We start from the raw sequence: 27,321 nt of genomic DNA on the forward strand, positions 1-27,321 counted from the left end.
TGTTGTTCAAATCATCTAATGTTTGTGGTTGTTGCTGTTGTGGGTGTTGTTCAAATAACCTAATGTTTGTGGTTGTTGCTGTTGAGGGTGTTGTTCAAATCATCTAATGTTTGTGGTTGTTGCTGTTGCGGGTGTTGTTCAAATCATCTAATGTTTGTGGTTGTTGCTGTTGAGGGTGTTGTTCAAATCATCTAATGTTTGTGATTGTTGCTGTTGAGGGTGTTGTTCAAACCATCTAATGTTTGTGGTTGTTGCTGTTGAGGGTGTCGTTCAAATCATCTAATGTTTGTGGTTGTTGCTGTTGAGGGTGTCGTTCAAATCATCTAATGTTTGTGGTTGTTGCTGTTGAGGGTGTTGTTCAAATCATCTAATGTTTGTGGTTGTTGCTGCTGTAGGTGTCGTTCAAGTCATCTGATGTTTGTGGTTGTTGCTGTTGTGGGTGTTGTTCAAATCATCTAATGTTTGTGGGTGTTGCTGTTGAGGGTGTTGTTCAAATCTTCTAATGTTTGTGGTTGTTGCTGTTGAGGGTGTTGTTCAAATCTTCTAATGTTTGTGGTTGTTGCTGTTGAGGGTGTCGTTCAAATCATCTAATGTTTGTGGTTGTTGCTGTTGTGGGTGTTGTTCAAATCATCTAATGTTTGTGGGTGTTGTTGGTAAAATCATCTTCTTAGAGCAGAATCTAGACTCCTGTATTGGCAGCCAGAGTATGACACCTTGGCACGGCAGTGGGGAAGGGAAAAGTTGATATCTACATCCCATGGCTGCCTTTTCCCTATGTAGTGTACTACCCATAGGGCCTTCAGTCAAAACTAGTGCACTATATAGGGAATAAGGTGCAATTTGGGACAAAGGCCATAACTCATGGGTTTCGCAACAAAGGCAGTCAGTCCCCTTTTGGGCCTGTGCCAAGAACACGGTTACAGATATCCACTCCCTCCTTCTTGTGATTGACGAATTAAACTCAACGCAGAAGAATGCCACAGGTCATAGCCTGTGTGGCAAGGGTAAGAGGTACACACCTGTCATGCATGGAGATAGCAGTGGTTTTCAGGTTAAAAACAGCCAACTCTGACAATACAGCAAAGACAAATCCCACAGGACTAAATATGTCCATTTTTTTGTGTGGAAATTACAAACTTCAAAAGCCTTTTTAAACCACAAATACACTACAAGTTTTACATTTTCCCGCAATAGGGTGATCCAGTTAAGATACTACATCTGTACACTTATGACATCATAGGTCAAAGGGCATTCATGGGGCCAGTAATACTGTAGCACAGCGATAGAATGCATCCCAAATGGCACCCTACTCCATATAATCCACTACATTTGACCAGAGCCCTATGGGTCGTGGTAAACAGTACTGCACTATCTAGGGATAGGGTGCAATTTGGGACATAACCATACTGTTTTTAATAGTGAACCGACATTGTCCCTCAGCACACACTCTAGCACAGGTGGCCCGACGAGAGGTTTATTTCTGAATGTCGTCTCCTCCTCTTACAGAGTGAGGGGATCTCCAAGAACATTAGATGGCTTATGTTACAAACACAAGGGGCTTTGGCTAACAGAGACATCTAAAGACGTCCTTGAAACTGTTCCAAGAGGCATTTGTCTTAAAGAGGAAGATTCCTCTATAATGGGGATCAGTGACAGTGTCAATCTTATGAAGAGTGTGTGTGTGTATGTCTCACCGTCTGAGTAGAGCCTATACTCTTCCACGCCGACTCAGGCTGGCTGTCTCTGATTGGCTGGTGCTCCTCTGGGAGGGGTTTGCTGTGCAGAGTGGGTGACGCCGGCTGGTCCTGGCTTTCTCTGTCCTCATTGGCCCAGGCCACATCGTCCTGACCCATCGCGTCCTCTTCCTCCGTCGCTGGGGGAAACGGAGATGTGGCTTGCTTGGAAGACATCATTCTATAAAAAAACAATGAAAAAATGCATGACTTTTTCTTCCACATTCATTCATATCTGTATCTTGTTATGCACCTGTTGGGGAAAAACCACAAAACACCCCTTAACACTGAATATTCAGGATTAGAGTGGATGTTGGGATGATACTGTAAAATGTTCTCACACTTGAAGGGAAAGACAAGAAAATACACTTTCTTCTACATTACAATCACACTGATGGACAGAAGTGAACCACAGGAAGACTTCCTTGTTTTTATTTTCCTCCCCTTGTGTTGTTTTATTTGTTAAGCACTTTGAAATGCCTCCCCTGTAAGAAATGTGCTCTATAAACAAAGTTTGCTTTGATTAATCTTATGTTGCCGATAGCAGATGGAATTTTATCAGTGTTATGACCCTATCATCTACTGATTCCTAGAAGTTCGAGTATTGAAGTCAATCATTAGGAAGACAATCAAGCTTACACTGCAAATCTTCTCCAGCGCCTGTCTTTCATTTATTATTTTGTATTTTTGTATTTTACCCCCTTTATCTCCCAATTTCATGATATCCTATTGCAATCTTGTCTCATCGCTACAGCTCCCCAACAGGCTCGGGAGGCAAAGGTCGAGTCATGCGTCCTCCAAAAAGATGACCAGCCAAACTGCGCTTCTTAACACCTAATCCAGAAGCCAGTTTGATCAATGTGTCAGAGGAAACATCGCCCAACTGACAACTGAGGTCAGCCTGCAGGCGCCCAGCCCGCCACAAGGAGTCGCTAGAGCGCGATGAGCCAAGTAAAACCACCCCAGCCATCCCCTAACCCGGACGATGCTGGGCCAATTGTGTGCAGCCCTATGGAACAGAGTTTTCTCTATCTTCTTCTCCAGTGTTACCCTTTCTCCAAAGGCCATTTTGAACATGATACATTCCCCCCCATCCCCACCCACCGGCACGCACACACACACACAGTAATACACCCATTTGTGGTAGGATAATCTATTAGACAGTGTTGGCCGGGTTTGGAGTTGCCAGGAGGAAGGCATGGCCAGTCGTTGAGAAATGCTTATTGAAATTTTCGATTATCATGAATTTATCAGTGGTGACCGTGTTACCTAGCCTCAGTGCAGTGGGCAGCTGGGAGGAGGTGCTCTTGTTCTCCATGGACTTTACAGTGTCCCAAAACTTTTTGGAGTTAGAGCTACAGGATGCAAATTTCTGCTTGAAATTGAAATGAAATTGAATTGAATATGATGTGTTAGTGCACGTTTTCAGAATTTATGTAAATCACAAAGTTCAAAAGAAAATGAGAATGTGTTCTCAGTCAATTTACCTGGTAAAATAAAGGTAAAATAAAATAAAAAAATATTAATCTGCTGTGCAGGAAAAGTCTCAGCAACAAAAGAGCGATCAAATTAAGATCCAACATCTGTATCACTTGTCGATCACTCATCACCTTGCAGCAGTGAAAACACAGTAGGCTTAATTCAAGTGGGTTTCTGTGGAAACCTGTATTTCCTAAAGCAAAAGCCTCAGACCTGCAGCATTGAAAATACAGTAGATTCAAGTAACCCTGTACTTCCTACACCTGACCTTACCACATCAATAAAGAATTTGCTGCAATTAATTTACACACAAAACCCCTCAAATCTCCATATTGTTTAGTGTTTCTTGCCAAAACAAAAGTTGAATGCCGATTCTCCACTTCTCCCAAAGTGTACACCTGCAAACTTCCTGTCATGAATTTGACAATGGTATGATGGTTACACCGATCCTATGATATTAAATGAATGACAGAGTATGTGCAAGTGCACGCTTAGGGAGAAGTGTGGAGAATCAGAACTCAAATGGGATTAAAAGGTGGGAACATGAGAGTTGTGTTTTACACCAAAGAGAACCAACCTCAGTTTCTAAAATGTAAAGCAGATCGCCACTTCAGTATTAACACCCCATCAATCACGCAGGATGGTCTATGTCTGAAGTATTCCATCTCCTGGGCCACCTAATACCTAAATCTAACCCTTACTCAACTATCTAAGAGAGAGAGAGAGAGAGAGAGAGAGAGAGAGAGAGAGAGAGAGAGAGAGAGAGAGAGGTTGAGAAAGAAAGCTAAAGAGAGAATGTGATCAAATGGAAAGGAAAGGGAGTGAAAGAAACGAGTTAGAGAAAGAGAGAAAAAGAGAAGGGGGGGGTCCTTGAGAGTGACTCCCGCAGTAGCAGGTGTCCACAGTGATTTGATAGGAGCATATACAGAGGATCAGAGGTGGGGGGTCTGTAACTGTCAACTGGAGAACATTATACATCATAAGTGCTGAAAGGAAACCTGGGGAGCGGGGACAGTGTCAGCACTAGCAGTGTGTGTGTACTTGTGTTTGTGCACGTGTGTGTGTATGTAAGTGTGTGAACGTGTGTGTGCTTCCGTGCGTGTTTGTGTGTGTGTACGTGTATGCTTACATATGTGTATGTGTTCAAAGGGTGTGTATTGATTGTGGGCAAAGCCAAACTTAGACAGATGTCCATTGCAAAGATGACATCTGACACCAGTCCTGACCCTACCGTGACACTGACGATAGCATCATTGGTTAATTACACCACCAAATACCTCTACTGTATTCATTTAAATTGCTGCCATGCTTACTTCCAACTTAGAGGAAAATTTCACCCAAATACAATATTTTGGTTTTTGTTTCATTCGTCCATTGTTGATAAAGTCCCACGTTTTTTTGCATGTCAGCAATCAAGTTTTCAAAATATATAACTTTCACTTGCAAAATGCATCATACAGCTGTATTTCTGTATTATGAAAGTTATATATCTTGAAAACTTGGTTGGTGACATGGAAAACATTTTGTGACTATATCAACAATGGACTAATGAAACAAATATCAAAAGTTCGTTTTTGGGTGGAGTTGTCCTTTAAAATGGAAAATTCATCATCTCAGCACCACTACAATGTCAACATATGTGACCCGATTCAGGAAACTAGGTTTACATCGCATGTCATTACTTCACAGGAGAGCTGTTTGAACGTTAAAAAAAACCAAAGCATTTTTTCACAGAAATGCCTTCTTGAACATGTGAACTTTCATGTGCCTTAATATCAAACGAGTATGCCATCTGAAAATGCAAATGCAATTGTTAAATTACGAGCCTAGTTGGTTTAGCCACAGAAAAAGGAAACAACCTTCCCGCTAGCCATGATTGGCTGAGATAATGAGTGGGCTGGACATGCCGAGAGATGAGTTTGGATTGGTCTACCATATAGCATATGTCTGTCTATTGGAGCTGGTCAGTATGTTTAGGTAATCCTGTCGAAAACTGCTTTTGAATATTTTTTTATTGCGTAGTAAAACTGCATAAACCTAATGTCAAGTTATAGTGTACTGTTAGCCAGCTAACGTTATGTGTATGCTCTTCACTTTCTGAAAGACCGAGTTTTGAGATCAGTGTAATTTGAGTATGATAGCTGAGGAGATGGAGAAAAGACAAGTTTGGAATACATCGTCAAACTAAGGCAACAATGCATGGCATCAGACAGAAGATGTGTCCAACCATGATTTATACTGGTAAGATTTTCAGACATTACACATTTCTAATTTTGACAGAAAGTGGTTTCATTTCAAGTGTACTGTTAGCTAGCTAACGTTATGTGTATGATCTTATTATTCGTATCTCAGACACATTTGCTTGACTAGTTATAGTCATAGAACCTGGTGGTTAACTACCTGCAGATTCATGCAGGGTAGTAACGTCATGAGTTGTGATTATGGTCCATTGTTTAGCTAGCTAGCTAGCTACATGTCTTAACAAAAGACTCCACTCTAATTGTGACAAAGTATTTTCCTTTCAAGTTAATGTGTACTATTAGCTAGTGTCATGACGTTGCCCTCTTTGGGTACAGCAAGCCCCATCCCCCTCTCCCTGCCTCCCCCTTGCCTCCTTCAACTAGGCTGCTGTGGTCAGAGAGAGGTCGTAAATTCCTGAGGAGGGGATCTCCTCATGGCCACACAGTATAGAGATAGAGTGAAGTTTCATAGAGAACAAAGGAATCCAGCTACGAACTGGTCCGTTTGTTACAACTTTGGAAAGCTCATGGGAGACGGTGTTGCCACATTACCATAACACTGTTTATATAATAGCCTCAGATATGAGATTTACATCTAATTGTTGTATAAGATGAATGAGTGAGTATGATACTGTTTGTAAAATTGTGTAATGTGATTTTGGACTGTTTAATGAAGGAAACTCCAATTCCCTTTTGAGTTGAACTAAATCAGAGGACTGCCCATGAGCCCAGTTAGGGTCAGGCATCCTGCGACAGCCCCTTTTCTGCAATTCCGAATAAAACCCAACTTTGAGAAATTCTCAGTAGAACATGTTTCTCTCAATCACGGGAGGACAAAGGTTGCAGACCATTGCTGAATCTTTTAACCATACAACGTGGTTAAACTCTTAGACTATCGATACCGAGAGAATAAGAACAAGTCTTTGATATTAATTACTAGTCTGCAGCTAGGAATTCGGTATCATTGAACGCGAAGAATGACAAGCGCCGAAACATCCATTCTACAACAACATGAATGAATGTCGCTCTGAACTATGCACTCTAACCACGACAGAGAGAGAGAGGGAGGACGAAAACTCTCCAACAGAAACAAACTTTTCAACAAAGATCCCGACGACACACTGAGCGTAAATATATATATTGATTGCAATTGTTCCCGAATGAGTGAGCGTTAATGTGCAAAGGATTAGCATTTCAATTGTTATAATTATCAACTGTGTGTTGTCTTCTCAGTCGACCCCCACTTCCCTTTTGTACAACAAGCCGCGGTGCCAGTTTATCCCACTAGGGAAACTCCGTTATAATTTCCTTGTAACTATCTACTGTTTGTTTATGCATTTCTGTGAATTACTTAGTTAGTAATAAATAAATGATTTAAGACAATTGATCTATGGATGACTCATAGTGAAGATTGGGTTCGTGCAGATAACCAACAATTTACGACATTTGGAATGAGACTAACGTGAGGTAAAATAAATAATTAATTCATTAATCAGAAGACTATTAATCAGAAATGAAAATATCTGAAAGGTTATATTTGGGAATTATAACTTTGTAAGCTGAATATTTTCCTTGGTGCCCCGACTTCCTAGTTAATTATGGTTACATGATTAATCAGTTTGATCGCGTAATACTAATTACAGAGAATCTTTGATAAAAACTAAGTCTTCAATTTAATGATAGTAAAGACACGACACTAGCTAGCTAACATTAGCTGGCTGGCTCACTAACTAGCGTTACGTCATGCGTTGAGATTCATTGCTCACCTAGCTAGCTATCTAGCTACATTTCTTAGCAAAAGTCTTAGTGTGCCAGAGCGCAGAATAACTGATACATTTTTGAACGCTCAACACCCGTTGAATCTGTCCGGTGTCAGTAAACATCAGCAACAAAGCGTAATTCAATTATTGCCAGCAGCACAGTTACAGTCACTAACACTCTGGATAACGTGAAAAAAGCCTAACCAGCTCTACTAGGGCGAATACAATGGTCAGAGTGGGTGTTCTCTCATTATGTGTCTGGAAGTAGCTAGCCAATGTTAGCCAGTTAGCTTAGGTGCTTGATTGTAGTTGTGAGGTCAGAGGTTTCGGAACCACCCTACTTATTGGCCAGAGCATCCAGTGTGCGCTCTGAATGCGAAACCACAGATAGAGCGACAGGGTGAGTAATGTTCAGTGAGCTGTTCTCTCTCTTAGATGTCTGGAAGTAAGATAGCAAGAACAGTTGGATTAACCCTTAAAGAGATGGGTGGGGATAAGACTTAAGAGGGTGTGAACAATGCTGAATGTGTGTAGACAGAGAAGAGCTCTTCACTAGATACCAAAACATTCAAACACCATTTTCTCAAAAGTGAGTTTACAAGTTGATCAACTTTCAAAGCAGAATTACTTTCCCATTGTTCCTCAAATGCAGTATATGATATACCATTTTGTAGCTATGAGTCTCTACTTTTATCAAATGTAAAAACAGAAATTGAAATGTTGCTACATAAGACCGAATCCAGGTGGTGAGTCTGGATGTGTGTCTGGATATGTGAAAATGGCGAGTTTCTATGTTTTGTAGTCAAAGAGATAATAAGTGTATCTGATGCATTTGATGATGACATCATCCAACCGTGATGGGGAGTCCAATAGGGCGGCGCACAATTGGCCCAGCGTCGTCCGGGTTTGGCCAGGGTAGGCCGGCATTGTAAATAAGAATTTGTTCTTAACTGACTTGCCTAGTTAAATGAATGTTAAATTAAATAAATACAAAAATGTAATCCCGAGACACTGATGACATCATTTGGTGTGTATCATATTTAATTTTTTTAAATATATGAGCAGTCAAAGGTTAAGTAACTGATACGGAATATGCACTGAATCCAGGCCCATAGACTAGCACATAAACTGTACAGAAACAAAAACAAAAAACAGAAGTATGTGCCAACTGCCAATGCGATTCCATACAAAATCACAATCCTTCATGCAAGGAGCCAGATAGTCTGGCCCACCAGTCAGAGTTAGCTGTATGAACTTTCATGCCCCCTGCTTAGCAGAATAGAGATGGCAGACAGACAGACAGACAGACAGACAGACAGACAGACAGACAGACAGACAGACAGACAGACAGACAGACAGACAGACAGACAGACAGACAGACAGTCAGTCAGTCAGTCAGTCAGTCAGTCATACTAGAAGAGTTCACATACAGACCCATATGGCTACTGACTACAGACAAAAATCATAACTTGCTGCAACGTTTCGTCAGCTAACACAGAGCGAATCGATAAGCGCGTCGCGAAACTAAGCCTTCCTTGACCCAACAGTCCCAATCTCACAACCACACCCCCCGGGAGAAAGACGAAGAAGGGGGAAGCAGAAGGGTGGAGGAGAAAGAAGGGGGGTTATATTTAGCTGACAATATTGCTGCCTGTTTATAGGAGCTTAAGAGCTTCTTAGAACTGAGATCTCATATGGCCCAGAATGCCTGGACCTCATAAATCGCGGTCACTGATATAGTTTCATCACGCAACAGACCCCAAGCTGTTTGTTAGCGTTAGCGAGACCATCAAGCCTCATGTGATTAGTTAGCATTATCCAGACCCCATCACAGAAAATAGACATTTTCATTGGCAATACCTGCCCCAGTATAATTGAGTGAGACAATAGTGGCAAAAAATAATACAATATCAAGAATGCATTGCTGTTCAGTCTTCAAATGGACACTAAGGTCATCTAGCTATAACAATTGCAGATAATATGTGATGAAAGATGAACAGGAAATCAACAGTTCTACACGGTATCTACATCTGAAGTAAACTCCCATCTACACACACCTCTACTCCACTTAGCCTGGTGAAACGGCTGTTGATATACATCTGATGAGACACACAGATAGAAAGAGACGGAGAAACACCCTGAGACGTCAGCCATCACTTCACTGTAAACTAAATATTACTACAGTTTGCCTGGAGGAAGCCTCGGGAGAGGAAAGTAGAAATTGAGTGATTACAGTCAAGGCGGCGGCGGACATTTTCCCTGAAGTAGAAATCATTCCCGCCGGGAGCCCAACTAAATAATGAGCCTTGCTTCCTGGAGGGACTGATGAGACCATGATTAGACAGTGGTCCAAACAAAACACTCTATTCATCTTTTTCACATGATTACCGACTAGGCCAACCTTGGCCAACATTCCCGAACGGCCACCGCACCTTTCCAGTCGATACACTATTAGAGTATTGGAACAAATTGCTTCCCTTTAAGTCTAGGAAGTTTCTTGGAAGGTCGAGCCAATGTATCAAATGCATTGTATCTTCATGACATGTGATGACAAGAGTGATAAGGAAATCAGAACACTGTGAGACAGAGTCAAATGTTAAGAAAAATGACTACTGATATTCCACGAAAACAAGGAGCTGCCACAAAACAATCTAATTTCATTGCTGGATAATAAAAAAAAAGGGGTCATATTTTCTACTCACAGCTCTACATTATGGATGCTTCTGGTTAATTTAGTTTTTTACACCAAAAGGACAGGGGAGCATTTTAACTCCCCACAAAAAGCCCAGGGTAATTTATAATCCCTTTGTGAGGGAAAAAAGCTAAAGTAAAAGTGGGTCGGAATTTGGCAAGAGTTCATCATTCACTACTTCTCCTCTCCTGGAACCTGGAAACCTGGCTATTCTGGAGAAACAATTGGCCATTGTGGACCATGGAGACAGAGGGACCTGTCTGTGACAGAAGAGAGGGAGAGCGAAGGCCCCTCTTAGGAAAACACAAAGCGCCATTCAGCCGCCGGAGTCCCCTCTGCCACTTGTGGAGCGACGAGGTTGGCAACAAAGGCCTCTGATTCACCCAATTGGGTGTAAAATCTTCAGCAATTCCCGTTGAAGTGAGCTGAGTAAGTGGGAAATGTCAGAAAGAGAGGGAGCTAGAGAGAGAAAGGAGAGGATAAAAAAAAAGATATTCTTGGTCTCCTGGACAATCCCAATAAGCATGAGGTGAGTCAGGAGAATGAGGAAAAGGAGGCCAGTACAGTGAGTTAGGAGAATGAGGAAGAGGAGGCCAGTACAGTGAGTTAGGAGAATGAGGAAGAGGCGGCCAGTACAGTGAGTTAGGATAATGAGGAAGAGGAGGCCAGTACAGTGAGTTAGGAGAATGAGGAAGAGGCGGCCAGTACAGTGAGTTAGGAGAATGAGGAAGAGGAGGCCAGTACAGTGAGTTAGGAGAATGAGGAAGAGGAGGCCAGTACAGTGAGTTAGGAGAATGAGGAAAATGAGGCCAGTACAGTGAGTTAGGAGAATGAGGAAGAGGAGGCCAGTACAGTGAGTTAGGAGAATGAGGAAGAGGAGGCCAGTACAGTGAGTTAGGAGAATGAGGAAAAGGAGGCCAGTACAGTGAGTTAGGAGAATGAGGAAGAGGCGGCCAGTACAGTACCAACTTGGTCCCACAGGCTGAACTCTACAGACCATCCCAACACAGGAGGTTGGTGGCACCTTCATTGGGGAGAACGGGCTCGTGGTAATGGCTGGAGCGGAATCATTGGAATGGTATGAAATAGATGAAACACATGGTTTCCATGTGTTTGATGCCATTCCATTCGCTCCGTTCCAGACATTATTATGAGCCTTCCTCCTCTCAGCAGCCTCCACTGAATCCCAAACACAATAGGTTCTCTTCCTATTACCGTGTCCAATAGAGAGCCCATCCAAAAATGGCATCCTATTCCCTATATAGTGCACTACTTTTCCCCAACTATAGTGCGCTATAAAGGGAATAGGGTGCTGTTGGGATGCAAAGATCTATACGTTTTTCATTGGTCAGTCTGGGCCCTCGTAAAATGGTCATTGATCGGCCTAAACAGAGGTTACTGTCATTCAGACATGTTGGAACGCAGACACACACAGGCCCTGCTTTCTCCACAGAGATTACCCCATTCCTCTCCCTTTTCCCCAAATAGGAACCTTCACTAGCGACCTGTCAGTTGCACCGAAAAACGGGCCAGTTTTGTCAGCCAGTGCACCAATGACAAGAAAAGCAGTTGTATTTCCTGTCACACCATCCTATAAGTGTATTTGTGTGGGGAGGGAATGAGGAAATGAACTTTAGCACTTTGTCCATTATGGGGCTACTCTTAGGGCGGTTGCAAGGTGGCTAACAAATAACACCACTAATTCACTGCATTAAGGCATCGCATCAGATGCAACTGGGGCTACGTTCATGATATAATGAAGGAACTTGTGAAGGAGTTATTGTGTATGGTGGCTACGTCAGTTGTGCGTATATTGTGTGTTTGGTGATTCGTCATTAAAACACTTCAGAACCAAAGGAGCTGCATTCATCATTCTACAGGTCAATAGAAAGTTAGTGTATCGTCAACAGTGTGTTGCAATGGGACCTCTATGTATTTACCTTATTGGTAAAGGAGTCCCGACCTATCGCAAGGACCAATTCATCTGGCCCCTAGTGAATGGAGGGCCTGGTCGACAGTGTGTTGAAAGCTGACCGCTTGCGGGATGGGTGGCAGGGGAAACTTAATCAAAACTTACTGAATCAATACTTGGTAGCAAAGTCCACATCTTATGTAGAGTACTGTACATCTATTGTAATGAACCTGGGGCCGTATCAATCATCTTAGAGTAAGACTGCTGAGCTAGGATCAGGCCCCCCCCCACCCCTATCCACGTGATCTTACTCATTGTGGTCTAAATACAAAACTGATCTTAAAGGTCCTGTGCAGTCAAAAACATGATTTCCTGTGTTTTATTTATATATTTCCACGAGGTTGAAATAATACTGTGACATTTAGAAAAGCATGATAATGCCCTTTCAGTGTAAGAGCTGTTTGAAGACCACCTGTAATTGCAGCCTGTTTTGGTGGGTTGGATTTTTGTCCTGCTTGGTGACATCACCAGGCGATAAATTAGTTTACAGATCAATAAGATAGTTCCAAACCTCTGTGCCAATAACAGCTAGTTTTCAGTTTTCCCCTCCCCGCTCAGACCATTCCCAGACAGTCCTAGCTAAATTCTTGCTTGAGGACTTGCTCTTGCTAAGAAGCCATTTATTTATTTTTTAACAATCACAATAAGGTACTTAATTGTTACCCAAAAATGATTTGATATTGAGAGAAAAATGCTTGCATTGGGCCTTTAAATCAGAACTCCAATTCAGAGATGATTGATACATAGGACCCCTGGCATTGATAAGTTACCAATCCCCCACGGCTGCCATCTTTCTTGAACAGATCCAGCTCAGGCCCTCAGGAAGCCAAGGTCCAATCCCACCTCAGGAAGCCAAGGTCCAATCCCACCTCGGAACCTCGCTCCACCCACCAGAGACTCTTTACTCTGTTGCTCTGCATTTCTCTCAAAACTGGCATCCTGCATGTTTGCTTTAGCATTTGTATTATATTGTCGAAACACATTTCTATAAGTATAATTCCAGTTTAAAATGTGCGCGATGCCACGAAACAGTAAATCACAACAGATGGACACCTTGATCTGGTACGATCATGCCGATGCACAGTCCTCTAAAAGGAGAATCTCAGTGAAAATGTAATGGAACCCTCAAAAACGTTAAAAGACTGAATCAGGGTTTTTTTCTCTCCACTCACACATGCACTCTTATGCAGGGTCTCTATGTGCAGGTCCGTCCCCCAGGAGCGGTCTTGTTGACCAACACCTTGCCCGGGCGCTTTTATTTCCCTGGCATTGGAACACGCCCAAGTTAACACAGACAAAGCATACAGTATATGTGCTTTATGGTTTTAGAGTAAAACCATTCAAGACCAAAGTCAACACGCAACGGCGCTAAAGGGCCGTCTGTCTGTCATTCTCCATTGCTGTAGTCAGTAGCCTTAGTAGACGGCAGAATATTATACAACACTGTATTGTGGCAAATAACATTTGATTTGATTTGAATATTGACTCCTAATGTCAATGTAGCCTCCAGTGCCTGTGCTTAGACATCCTTCTATTAAACACAAACTGACAAAAACTTGAGAAGATAGAAATAAACGCTTTAGGGATTTTCGTACGATCATAAATCACAGCAGAAAGAGAAATGCTATGTTTTAATCTTTGGTCAGTTTGCTCATTTCAGGCTAAAATATGAATACTGTAGCTAAATAGCCAAATTAAAAATAAATCACGTGAGAGTCATACAGATATTGGATAAGTCAATGATACTACTGTGCTGGGAGTGTACCCAGTCATTACGCAACTGGTCTAACACTAGCCGAGTACCCATTCTATAGACAACTAGTCTAACAGTCACTCAGTACCCATTCTATAGACAACTAGTCTAACAGTCACTCAGTACCCATTCTATAGACAACTAGTCTAACACTCACCCATTACCCAGGCATCACGCAATTGGTCTAACACTAGCTGAGTACCCATTCTATAGACAACTGGTCTAACACTCACCCAGTACCCATTCTATAGACAACTAGTCTAACACTCACCCAGTACCCAGTCTATAGACAACTAGTCTAACACTCACCCAGTACCCAGTCATTACACAACTGGTCTAACACTCACTCAGTACCCATTCTATAGACAACTAGTCTAACACTCACCCAGTACCCAGTCATTACGCAACTGGTCTAACACTCACTCAGTACCCATTCTATAGACAACTAGTATAACACTCACCAAGTACCCAGTCATTATGCAACTGGTCTAACACTCACCAAGTACCCAGTCTATAGACAACTGGTCTAACACTCAGCCAGTACCCATTCTATAGACCACTAGTCTAACACTCAACCAGTACCCGTTCTATAGACAACTAGTCTAACACTCAACCAGTACCCATTCTATAGACAACTAGTCTAACACTCAACCAGTACCCATTCTATAGACAACTAGTCTAACACTCAACCAGTACCCATTCTATAGACAACTAGTCTAACACTCAACCAGTACCCATTCTATAGACAACTAGTATAACACTCAACCAGTACCCAGTCTATAGACAACTAGTCTAACACTCACCCAGTACCCAGTCATTACGCAACTAGTCTAACACTCACCCAGTACCCATTCTATAGACAACTGGTCTAACACTCACCCAGTACCCATTCTATAGACCACTATTCTAACACTCACCCAGTACCCATTCTATAGACAACTAGTCTAACACTCACCCAGTACCCAGTCATTAGGCATCTAATCTAACACTCACCCAGTACCCAGTCTATAGACAACTAATCTAACACTCACCCAGTACCCAGTCTCTAGACAACTAATCTAACACTCACCCAGTACCCAGTCTCTAGACAACTAATCTAACACTCACCCAGTACCCAGTCTATAGACAACAAATCTAACACTCACCCAGTACCCAGTCTATAGACAACTAATCTAACACTCACCCAGTACCCATTCTATAGACAACTAGTCTAACACTCAACCAGTACCCAGTCTATAGACAACTAGTCTAACACTCAACCAGTACCCAGTCTATAGACAACTTGTATAACACTCACCCAGTACCCAGTCTATAGACAACTAGTCTAACACTCAACCAGTACCCAGTCTATAGACAACTAATCTAACACTCACCCAGTACCCAGTCTATAGACAACTAGTCTAACACTCAACCAGTACCCATTCTATAGACAACTAATCTAACACTCACCCAGTACCCAGTCTATAGACAACTAATCTAACACTCGCCCAGTACCCAGTCTATAGACAACTAGTCTAACACTCACCCAGTACCCAGTCTCTAGACAACTAATCTAACACTCACCCAGTACCCAGTCTCTAGACAACTAATCTAACACTCACCCAGTACCCAGTCTATAGACAACAAATCTAACACTCACCCAGTACCCAGTCTATAGACAACTAATCTAACACTCACCCAGTACCCATTCTATAGACAACTAGTCTAACACTCAACCAGTACCCAGTCTATAGACAACTAGTCTAACACTCAACCAGTACCCAGTCTATAGACAACTTGTATAACACTCACCCAGTACCCAGTCTATAGACAACTAGTCTAACACTCAACCAGTACCCAGTCTATAGACAACTAATCTAACACTCACCCAGTACCCAGTCTATAGACAACTAGTCTAACACTCAACCAGTACCCATTCTATAGACAACTAATCTAACACTCACCCAGTACCCAGTCTATAGACAACTAATCTAACACTCACCCAGTACCCAGTCTATAGACAACTAGTCTAACACTCAACCAGTACCCAGTCTATAGACAACTAATCTAACACTCACCCAGTACCCAGTCTATAGACAACTAGTCTAACACTCAACCAGTACCCAGTCTATAGACAACTAGTCTAACACTCACCCAGTACCCAGTCTATAGACAACTAGTCTAACACTCAACCAGTACCCATTCTATAGACAACTAATCTAACACTCACCCAGTACCCAGTCTATAGACAACTAATCTAACACTCACCCAGTACCCAGTCTATAGACAACTAGTCTAACACTCAACCAGTACCCAGTCTATAGACAACTAATCTAACACTCACCCAGTACCCAGTCTATAGACAACTAATCTAACACTCACCCAGTACCCAGTCAATAGACAACTAGTCTAACACTCACCCAGTACCCAGTCTATAGACCACTAATCTAACACTCACCCAGTACCCAGTCTATAGACAACTAGTCTAACACTCAACCAGTACCCAGTCTATAGACAACTAGTCTAACACTCACCCAGTACCCAGTCTATAGACAACTAATCTAACACTCACCCAGTACCCAGTCTATAGACAACTAGTCTAACACTCAACCAGTACCCAGTCTATAGACAACTAATCTAACACTCACCCAGTACCCAGTCTATAGACAACTAGTCTAACACTCACCCAGTACCCAGTCTATAGACAACAAATCTAATACTCACCCAGTACCCAGTCTATAGACAACTAGTATAACACTCACCCAGTACCCATTCTGTAGACAACTAATCTAACACTCACCAAGTACCCAGTCTATAGACAACTAGTTTAACACTCAACCAGTACCCAGTCTATAGACAACTAATCTAACACTCACCCAGTACCCATTCTGTAGACAACTAGTCTAACACTCACCCAGTACCCATTCTATAGACAACTAATCTAACACTCAACCAGTACCCAGTCTATAGACAACTAGTCTAACACTCACCCAGTACCCAGTCTATAGACAACTAATCTAACACTCACCCAGTACCCATTCTATAGACAACTAGTATAACACTCACCCAGTACCCATTCTATAGACAACTAGTATAACACTCACCCAGTACCCATTCTATAGACAACTAATCTAACACTCACCAAGTACCCAGTCTATAGACAACTAGTATAACACTCAACCAGTACCCAGTCTATAGACAACTAATCTAACACTCACCCAGTACCCATTCTGTAGACAACTAGTCTAACACTCACCCAGTACCCATTCTATAGACAACTAATCTAACACTCACCCAGTACCCAGTCTATAGACAACTAGTCTAACACTCACCCAGTACCCATTCTATAGACAACTAGTATAACACTCACCCAGTACCCAGTCTATAGACAACTAGTCTAACACTCACCCAGTACCCAGTCTATAGACAACTAATCTAACACTCACCCAGTACCCATTCTATAGACAACTAGTATAACACTCACCCAGTACCCAGTCTATAGACAACTAGTCTAACACTCAACCAGTACCCAGTCTATAGACAACTTGTATAACACTCACCCAGTACCCAGTCTATAGACAACTAGTCTAACACTCACCCAGTACCCAGTCTATAGACAACAAATCTAATACTCACCCAGTACCCAGTCTATAGACAACTAGTCTAACAGTCACTCAGTACCCATTCTATAGACAACTAGTCTAACAGTCACTCAGTACCCATTCTATAGACAACTAGTCTAACACTCACCCATTACCCAGGCATCACGCAATTGGTCTAACACTAGCTGAGTACCCATTCTATAGACAACTGGTCTAACACTCACCCAGTACCCATTCTATAGACAACTAGTCTAACACTCACCCAGTACCCAGTCTATAGACAACTAGTCTAACACTCACCCAGTACCCAGTCATTACACAACTGGTCTAACACTCACTCAGTACCCATTCTATAGACAACTAGTCTAACACTCACCCAGTACCCAGTCATTACGCAACTGGTCTAACACTCACTCAGTACCCATTCTATAGACAACTAGTATAACACTCACCAAGTACCCAGTCATTATGCAACTGGTCTAACACTCACCAAGTACCCAGTCTATAGACAACTGGTCTAACACTCAGCCAGTACCCATTCTATAGACCACTAGTCTAACACTCAACCAGTACCCGTTCTATAGACAACTAGTCTAACACTCAACCAGTACCCATTCTATAGACAACTAGTCTAACACTCAACCAGTACCCATTCTATAGACAACTAGTCTAACACTCAACCAGTACCCATTCTATAGACAACTAGTCTAACACTCAACCAGTACCCATTCTATAGACAACTAGTATAACACTCAACCAGTACCCAGTCTATAGACAACTAGTCTAACACTCACCCAGTACCCAGTCATTACGCAACTAGTCTAACACTCACCCAGTACCCATTCTATAGACAACTGGTCTAACACTCACCCAGTACCCATTCTATAGACCACTATTCTAACACTCACCCAGTACCCATTCTATAGACAACTAGTCTAACACTCACCCAGTACCCAGTCATTAGGCATCTAATCTAACACTCACCCAGTACCCAGTCTATAGACAACTAATCTAACACTCACCCAGTACCCAGTCTCTAGACAACTAATCTAACACTCACCCAGTACCCAGTCTCTAGACAACTAATCTAACACTCACCCAGTACCCAGTCTATAGACAACAAATCTAACACTCACCCAGTACCCAGTCTATAGACAACTAATCTAACACTCACCCAGTACCCATTCTATAGACAACTAGTCTAACACTCAACCAGTACCCAGTCTATAGACAACTAGTCTAACACTCAACCAGTACCCAGTCTATAGACAACTTGTATAACACTCACCCAGTACCCAGTCTATAGACAACTAGTCTAACACTCAACCAGTACCCAGTCTATAGACAACTAATCTAACACTCACCCAGTACCCAGTCTATAGACAACTAGTCTAACACTCAACCAGTACCCATTCTATAGACAACTAATCTAACACTCACCCAGTACCCAGTCTATAGACAACTAATCTAACACTCACCCAGTACCCAGTCTATAGACAACTAGTCTAACACTCACCCAGTACCCAGTCTCTAGACAACTAATCTAACACTCACCCAGTACCCAGTCTCTAGACAACTAATCTAACACTCACCCAGTACCCAGTCTATAGACAACAAATCTAACACTCACCCAGTACCCAGTCTATAGACAACTAATCTAACACTCACCCAGTACCCATTCTATAGACAACTAGTCTAACACTCAACCAGTACCCAGTCTATAGACAACTAGTCTAACACTCAACCAGTACCCAGTCTATAGACAACTTGTATAACACTCACCCAGTACCCAGTCTATAGACAACTAGTCTAACACTCAACCAGTACCCAGTCTATAGACAACTAATCTAACACTCACCCAGTACCCAGTCTATAGACAACTAGTCTAACACTCAACCAGTACCCATTCTATAGACAACTAATCTAACACTCACCCAGTACCCAGTCTATAGACAATTAATCTAACACTCACCCAGTACCCAGTCTATAGACAACTAGTCTAACACTCAACCAGTACCCAGTCTATAGACAACTAATCTAACACTCACCCAGTACCCAGTCTATAGACAACTAGTCTAACACTCAACCAGTACCCAGTCTATAGACAACTAGTCTAACACTCACCCAGTACCCAGTCTATAGACAACTAGTCTAACACTCAACCAGTACCCATTCTATAGACAACTAATCTAACACTCACCCAGTACCCAGTCTATAGACAACTAATCTAACACTCACCCAGTACCCAGTCTATAGACAACTAGTCTAACACTCAACCAGTACCCAGTCTATAGACAACTAATCTAACACTCACCCAGTACCCAGTCTATAGACAACTAATCTAACACTCACCCAGTACCCAGTCAATAGACAACTAGTCTAACACTCACCCAGTACCCAGTCTATAGACCACTAATCTAACACTCACCCAGTACCCAGTCTATAGACAACTAGTCTAACACTCAACCAGTACCCAGTCTATAGACAACTAGTCTAACACTCACCCAGTACCCAGTCTATAGACAACTAATCTAACACTCACCCAGTACCCAGTCTATAGACAACTAGTCTAACACTCAACCAGTACCCAGTCTATAGACAACTAATCTAACACTCACCCAGTACCCAGTCTATAGACAACTAGTCTAACACTCACCCAGTACCCAGTCTATAGACAACAAATCTAATACTCACCCAGTACCCAGTCTATAGACAACTAGTATAACACTCACCCAGTACCCAGTCTATAGACAACTAGTCTAACACTCAACCAGTACCCAGTCTATAGACAACTTGTATAACACTCACCCAGTACCCAGTCTATAGACAACTAGTCTAACACTCACCCAGTACCCAGTCTATAGACAACAAATCTAATACTCACCCAGTACCCAGTCTATAGACAACTAGTATAACACTCACCCAGTACCCATTCTGTAGACAACTAATCTAACACTCACCAAGTACCCAGTCTATAGACAACTAGTTTAACACTCAACCAGTACCCAGTCTATAGACAACTAATCTAACACTCACCCAGTACCCATTCTGTAGACAACTAGTCTAACACTCACCCAGTACCCATTCTATAGACAACTAATCTAACACTCACCCAGTACCCAGTCTATAGACAACTAGTCTAACACTCACCCAGTACCCAGTCTATAGACAACTAGTCTAACACTCAACCAGTACCCATTCTATAGACAACTAATCTAACACTCACCCAGTACCCAGTCTATAGACAACTAATCTAACACTCACCCAGTACCCAGTCTATAGACAACTAGTCTAACACTCAACCAGTACCCAGTCTATAGACAACTAATCTAACACTCACCCAGTACCCAGTCTATAGACAACTAATCTAACACTCACCCAGTACCCAGTCAATAGACAACTAGTCTAACACTCACCCAGTACCCAGTCTATAGACCACTAATCTAACACTCACCCAGTACCCAGTCTATAGACAACTAGTCTAACACTCAACCAGTACCCAGTCTATAGACAACTAGTCTAACACTCACCCAGTACCCAGTCTATAGACAACTAATCTAACACTCACCCAGTACCCAGTCTATAGACAACTAGTCTAACACTCAACCAGTACCCAGTCTATAGACAACTAATCTAACACTCACCCAGTACCCAGTCTATAGACAACTAGTCTAACACTCACCCAGTACCCAGTCTATAGACAACAAATCTAATACTCACCCAGTACCCAGTCTATAGACAACTAGTATAACACTCACCCAGTACCCATTCTGTAGACAACTAATCTAACACTCACCAAGTACCCAGTCTATAGACAACTAGTTTAACACTCAACCAGTACCCAGTCTATAGACAACTAATCTAACACTCACCCAGTACCCATTCTGTAGACAACTAGTCTAACACTCACCCAGTACCCATTCTATAGACAACTAATCTAACACTCAACCAGTACCCAGTCTATAGACAACTAGTCTAACACTCACCCAGTACCCAGTCTATAGACAACTAATCTAACACTCACCCAGTACCCATTCTATAGACAACAAATCTAATACTCACCCAGTACCCAGTCTATAGACAACTAGTATAACACTCACCCAGTACCCATTCTGTAGACAACTAATCTAACACTCACCAAGTACCCAGTCTATAGACAACTAGTTTAACACTCAACCAGTACCCAGTCTATAGACAACTAATCTAACACTCACCCAGTACCCATTCTGTAGACAACTAGTCTAACACTCACCCAGTACCCATTCTATAGACAACTAATCTAACACTCAACCAGTACCCAGTCTATAGACAACTAGTCTAACACTCACCCAGTACCCAGTCTATAGACAACTAATCTAACACTCACCCAGTACCCATTCTATAGACAACTAGTATAACACTCACCCAGTACCCATTCTATAGACAACTAGTATAAAACTCACCCAGTACCCATTCTATAGACAACTAATCTAACACTCACCAAGTACCCAGTCTATAGACAACTAGTATAACACTCAACCAGTACCCAGTCTATAGACAACTAATCTAACACTCACCCAGTACCCATTCTGTAGACAACTAGTCTAACACTCACCCAGTACCCATTCTATAGACAACTAATCTAACACTCACCCAGTACCCAGTCTATAGACAACTAGTCTAACACTCACCCAGTACCCATTCTATAGACAACTAGTATAACACTCACCCAGTACCCAGTCTATAGACAACTAGTCTAACACTCACCCAGTACCCAGTCTATAGACAACTAATCTAACACTCACCCAGTACCCATTCTATAGACAACTAGTATAACACTCACCCAGTACCCAGTCTATAGACAACTAGTCTAACACTCAACCAGTACCCAGTCTATAGACAACTTGTATAACACTCACCCAGTACCCAGTCTATAGACAACTAGTCTAACACTCACCCAGTACCCAGTCTATAGACAACAAATCTAATACTCACCCAGTACCCAGTCTATAGACAACTAGTATAACACTCACCCAGTACCCATTCTGTAGACAACTAATCTAACACTCACCAAGTACCCAGTCTATAGACAACTAGTTTAACACTCAACCAGTACCCAGTCTATAGACAACTAATCTAACACTCACCCAGTACCCATTCTGTAGACAACTAGTCTAACACTCACCCAGTACCCATTCTATAGACAACTAATCTAACACTCACCCAGTACCCAGTCTATAGACAACTAGTCTAACACTCACCCAGTACCCAGTCTATAGACAACTAGTCTAACACTCAACCAGTACCCATTCTATAGACAACTAATCTAACACTCACCCAGTACCCAGTCTATAGACAACTAATCTAACACTCACCCAGTACCCAGTCTATAGACAACTAGTCTAACACTCAACCAGTACCCAGTCTATAGACAACTAATCTAACACTCACCCAGTACCCAGTCTATAGACAACTAATCTAACACTCACCCAGTACCCAGTCAATAGACAACTAGTCTAACACTCACCCAGTACCCAGTCTATAGACCACTAATCTAACACTCACCCAGTACCCAGTCTATAGACAACTAGTCTAACACTCAACCAGTACCCAGTCTATAGACAACTAGTCTAACACTCACCCAGTACCCAGTCTATAGACAACTAATCTAACACTCACCCAGTACCCAGTCTATAGACAACTAGTCTAACACTCAACCAGTACCCAGTCTATAGACAACTAATCTAACACTCACCCAGTACCCAGTCTATAGACAACTAGTCTAACACTCACCCAGTACCCAGTCTATAGACAACAAATCTAATACTCACCCAGTACCCAGTCTATAGACAACTAGTATAACACTCACCCAGTACCCATTCTGTAGACAACTAATCTAACACTCACCAAGTACCCAGTCTATAGACAACTAGTTTAACACTCAACCAGTACCCAGTCTATAGACAACTAATCTAACACTCACCCAGTACCCATTCTGTAGACAACTAGTCTAACACTCACCCAGTACCCATTCTATAGACAACTAATCTAACACTCAACCAGTACCCAGTCTATAGACAACTAGTCTAACACTCACCCAGTACCCAGTCTATAGACAACTAATCTAACACTCACCCAGTACCCATTCTATAGACAACTAGTATAACACTCACCCAGTACCCATTCTATAGACAACTAGTATAACACTCACCCAGTACCCATTCTATAGACAACTAATCTAACACTCACCAAGTACCCAGTCTATAGACAACTAGTATAACACTCAACCAGTACCCAGTCTATAGACAACTAATCTAACACTCACCCAGTACCCATTCTGTAGACAACTAGTCTAACACTCACCCAGTACCCATTCTATAGACAACTAATCTAACACTCACCCAGTACCCAGTCTATAGACAACTAGTCTAACACTCACCCAGTACCCATTCTATAGACAACTAGTATAACACTCACCCAGTACCCAGTCTATAGACAACTAGTCTAACACTCACCCAGTACCCAGTCTATAGACAACTAATCTAACACTCACCCAGTACCCATTCTATAGACAACTAGTATAACACTCACCCAGTACCCAGTCTATAGACAACTAGTCTAACACTCAACCAGTACCCAGTCTATAGACAACTTGTATAACACTCACCCAGTACCCAGTCTATAGACAACTAGTCTAACACTCACCCAGTACCCAGTCTATAGACAACAAATCTAATACTCACCCAGTACCCAGTCTATAGACAACTAGTATAACACTCACCCAGTACCCATTCTGTAGACAACTAATCTAACACTCACCAAGTACCCAGTCTATAGACAACTAGTTTAACACTCAACCAGTACCCAGTCTATAGACAACTAATCTAACACTCACCCAGTACCCATTCTGTAGACAACTAGTCTAACACTCACCCAGTACCCATTCTATAGACAACTAATCTAACACTCAACCAGTACCCAGTCTATAGACAACTAGTCTAACACTCACCCAGTACCCAGTCTATAGACAACTAATCTAACACTCACCCAGTACCCATTCTATAGACAACTAGTATAACACTCACCCAGTACCCATTCTATAGACAACTAGTATAACACTCACCCAGTACCCATTCTATAGACAACTAATCTAACACTCACCAAGTACCCAGTCTATAGACAACTAGTATAACACTCAACCAGTACCCAGTCTATAGACAACTAATCTAACACTCACCCAGTACCCATTCTGTAGACAACTAGTCTAACACTCACCCAGTACCCATTCTATAGACAACTAATCTAACACTCACCCAGTACCCAGTCTATAGACAACTAGTCTAACACTCACCCAGTACCCATTCTATAGACAACTAGTATAACACTCACCCAGTACCCAGTCTATAGACAACTAGTCTAACACTCACCCAGTACCCAGTCTATAGACAACTAATCTAACACTCACCCAGTACCCATTCTATAGACAACTAGTATAACACTCACCCAGTACCCAGTCTATAGACAACTAATGTAACACTCACCACTCCCTTCTTTCATTCAGTCTTTGTTTATTGAAATTCTCTTATTCCATCAACTCTCTCAGTATGTATCTCTTTCTCTCTCTTTCTATTTCTCCACCTTTTTCACACAGCTCAGACGTGTGTGTGTGTGTGTGTGTGTGTGTGTGTGTGTGTGTGTGTGTGTGTGTGTGTGTGTGTGTGTGTGTGTGCGTGCGTGCGTGAGTCCCATAGGGTGGCGCACAATTGGCCCAGCGTCTTCCGGTTTTGGCCAGCGTAGGCTGTCATAGTAAATAAGAATTTGTTCCTAACTGACTTGCCTAGTTAAATAAAGGTTCAATTAAAAAATATAAAAAATGTGTGAGTGCGTTCGGGACTGTGTGTGTATAATAATGCTGGGTCTGGGCCTAATACTGTACAAACCCAGCTGTCCTTTATGTCCTGTAGAGGCTTCTTCCTCTCTTATCAGCTCTCACCTCTGACCCGTGACCCCTAGTGCTCTGCCCAGGGTCAACACAATGTCACTCGGAGGCGCAATTAAGCTCGTTACACAAGTTTAAGCCTGTTGGGCGACCTTAACTTACCTTAACTTAACAGTGGGAGTAAACAATCCTATTACTCTAATAATATAGACGAAGCCAAGAGCCCTTTTCCATTCTTAAATAACCCTGTCAGGCTTTGCTGCTGGTTGCTGGCTGTCAGACACTGTGTAGCCAACAACACTACAAAAGCCTTCTTAGAGGGATTGAACTAGTGATTCCAGGAACCTTTTTTGGAGCATCTGTTAAATGACTGAAATGTAAATGTAAATTTAAAGATACAAACGTTTTATATCAATATTAAATCCAAGTTTGTTAACAAAAACCCTTTAAAAGGAGAGTCTAAAATGTAATCTATTGAAAAGTGCGGATGGTTATACAATTAGAATAAAACTTGGGTCTATACTGTATGTTATATGGTCCAATGGTAAATGTGTTATTAGATCATTCAATTTGGGCTAGCGACTGATATAGAGATGAGAGCGTGAGTACAGACAGGGACTAGGAGGCTGACTGCAACAGCTGCCTCCACACATATTTCAGAGCGACTGCATTAGCCCTGAGGCTAAAGCCTAGACAAAGTGAGCTTTAATAAATTATTAGACCTTCCCTAAAGTTAAAACAATCACCAAGTGTTCATAGTGAAGCTAAGACAAAGATGCTATGTGGTGCATTTTGCATTTGTTTTCGTCAGACACACACACACACACATCCATATGTATCATTCAGGACACATTGAGTAGAGCTGACATGAATGCCACAGAGGGCCCAAATCTCTTTCAGTCAAGAGAGGGTCACAGATAGCTGAAGTTGAAATATGTCCATTCTCACTGCTGTTGGGTTCCAGCTGCTGACAGGTGTACCCAATAGGGCCGGGACAATACCAGTATGGCGATACTCGTTAGTATCGTGGCAAGGAAACAAAACACAAAGCGGATTTAACTTCTTTAGGGAAACAACCCTAATGTTGGAAACAAAAAGCATTATGTTGTCATCCAGAGTTAAATGTATTTATTTTCCAAGCATTAGCACACAATATTTTACATACAGCAGGTATTTAAAGGACCAAGAGTTTGGTCTGTTTCAGGTTTTCATTTTTGCCATGGAAAGAATATTGCGATACTGGTATCATCCCAGCCCTAACACCCACTATATTCACAGACGAATATACTGTTTCCATAGCCTGAAAAACACTTCCATTACATTACATGATCATGACAACACAAGCTGAAGGTCAATGGCTATGGCAATATAACAGTGATGCTTATGCATTTCCCCCACACCATGTAGATGTATATTTACACAGCGCCTTCGGGAAAGAATTCACACCCCTTTACTTTTCCCACATGTTGTTGTGTTACAGCCTGAATTAAACATGTATTAAATGTTGTGTGTCACTGATCTACACACAATACCCCATAATGACAAAGTAGAATTTTTCTTGTAGAAATGTTTCTAAATGAATAAAACATGTAATGTTGAAATGTCTTGGCTCAATAAGTATTAAATCCCTTTGTTATGGCAAACCAAAATAGAGTAAGTTTAGGAGTAAAAATGTGCTTAACAACTCACCTATTGGTAGATGTTTTTTAAAATGTTAAAGATACAGGTGTGCTACCTAACTCAGTTGCCAGAGAGGAAGAAAACTGCTGATGGATTTGCCCATGAGGCCAATGGGGATTTTAAAACGGTTACAAAGTTTGTTTAATGGCTGTGATAGGAGAAAACTGAGGATGGAAAAACAACATTGTAGTTATTTCACAATACATGACAGAGTGAAAAGAAGGAAGCCTGTACAGAATAAAAATATTCCAAAACATGCATCCTGTTTGCAACAAGACACTAAAGTAATTCTGAAAAAAATAACTTTTTGTCCTGAATACAAAGCATTAAGTTTGGGGCAAATCCAATACAACACATCACTGAGTACCACTATTCATATTTTCAAGCATGGGGATGGCTGCATCATGTTATGGGTATGCTTGTCATCGGCAAGGACTAGGGAGTTTCTTAGGATAAAGAGAAACGGAATACAAATATAAGCACAGGCAAAATCCTAGGGGAAAACCTGGTTAT

General features: G+C 41.8%; 1 protein-coding gene across 9 annotated transcripts in view; it reads right to left on the minus strand.

Annotated features, from left to right (window-relative positions):
• The window catches only part of LOC110521284 (transcription factor SOX-6), a 200,384-nt gene that overhangs the window by 119,707 nt on the left and 53,356 nt on the right, over positions 1–27,321 (minus strand). For all 9 annotated transcript variants that reach the window (XM_036969424.1, XM_036969427.1, XM_036969422.1 and 6 more), the window contains one exon: positions 1,695–1,914. In XM_036969424.1, coding sequence (XP_036825319.1) covers positions 1,695–1,913 — 219 coding nt within the window. In that variant the 5' untranslated portion in view covers position 1,914. The remainder of the gene's footprint in view (positions 1–1,694; positions 1,915–27,321) is intronic.

Source organism: Oncorhynchus mykiss, chromosome 30, assembly GCF_013265735.2.
Source record: "Oncorhynchus mykiss isolate Arlee chromosome 30, USDA_OmykA_1.1, whole genome shotgun sequence".
In the NCBI taxonomy this organism is placed as follows: Eukaryota; Metazoa; Chordata; class Actinopteri; order Salmoniformes; family Salmonidae; genus Oncorhynchus; species Oncorhynchus mykiss.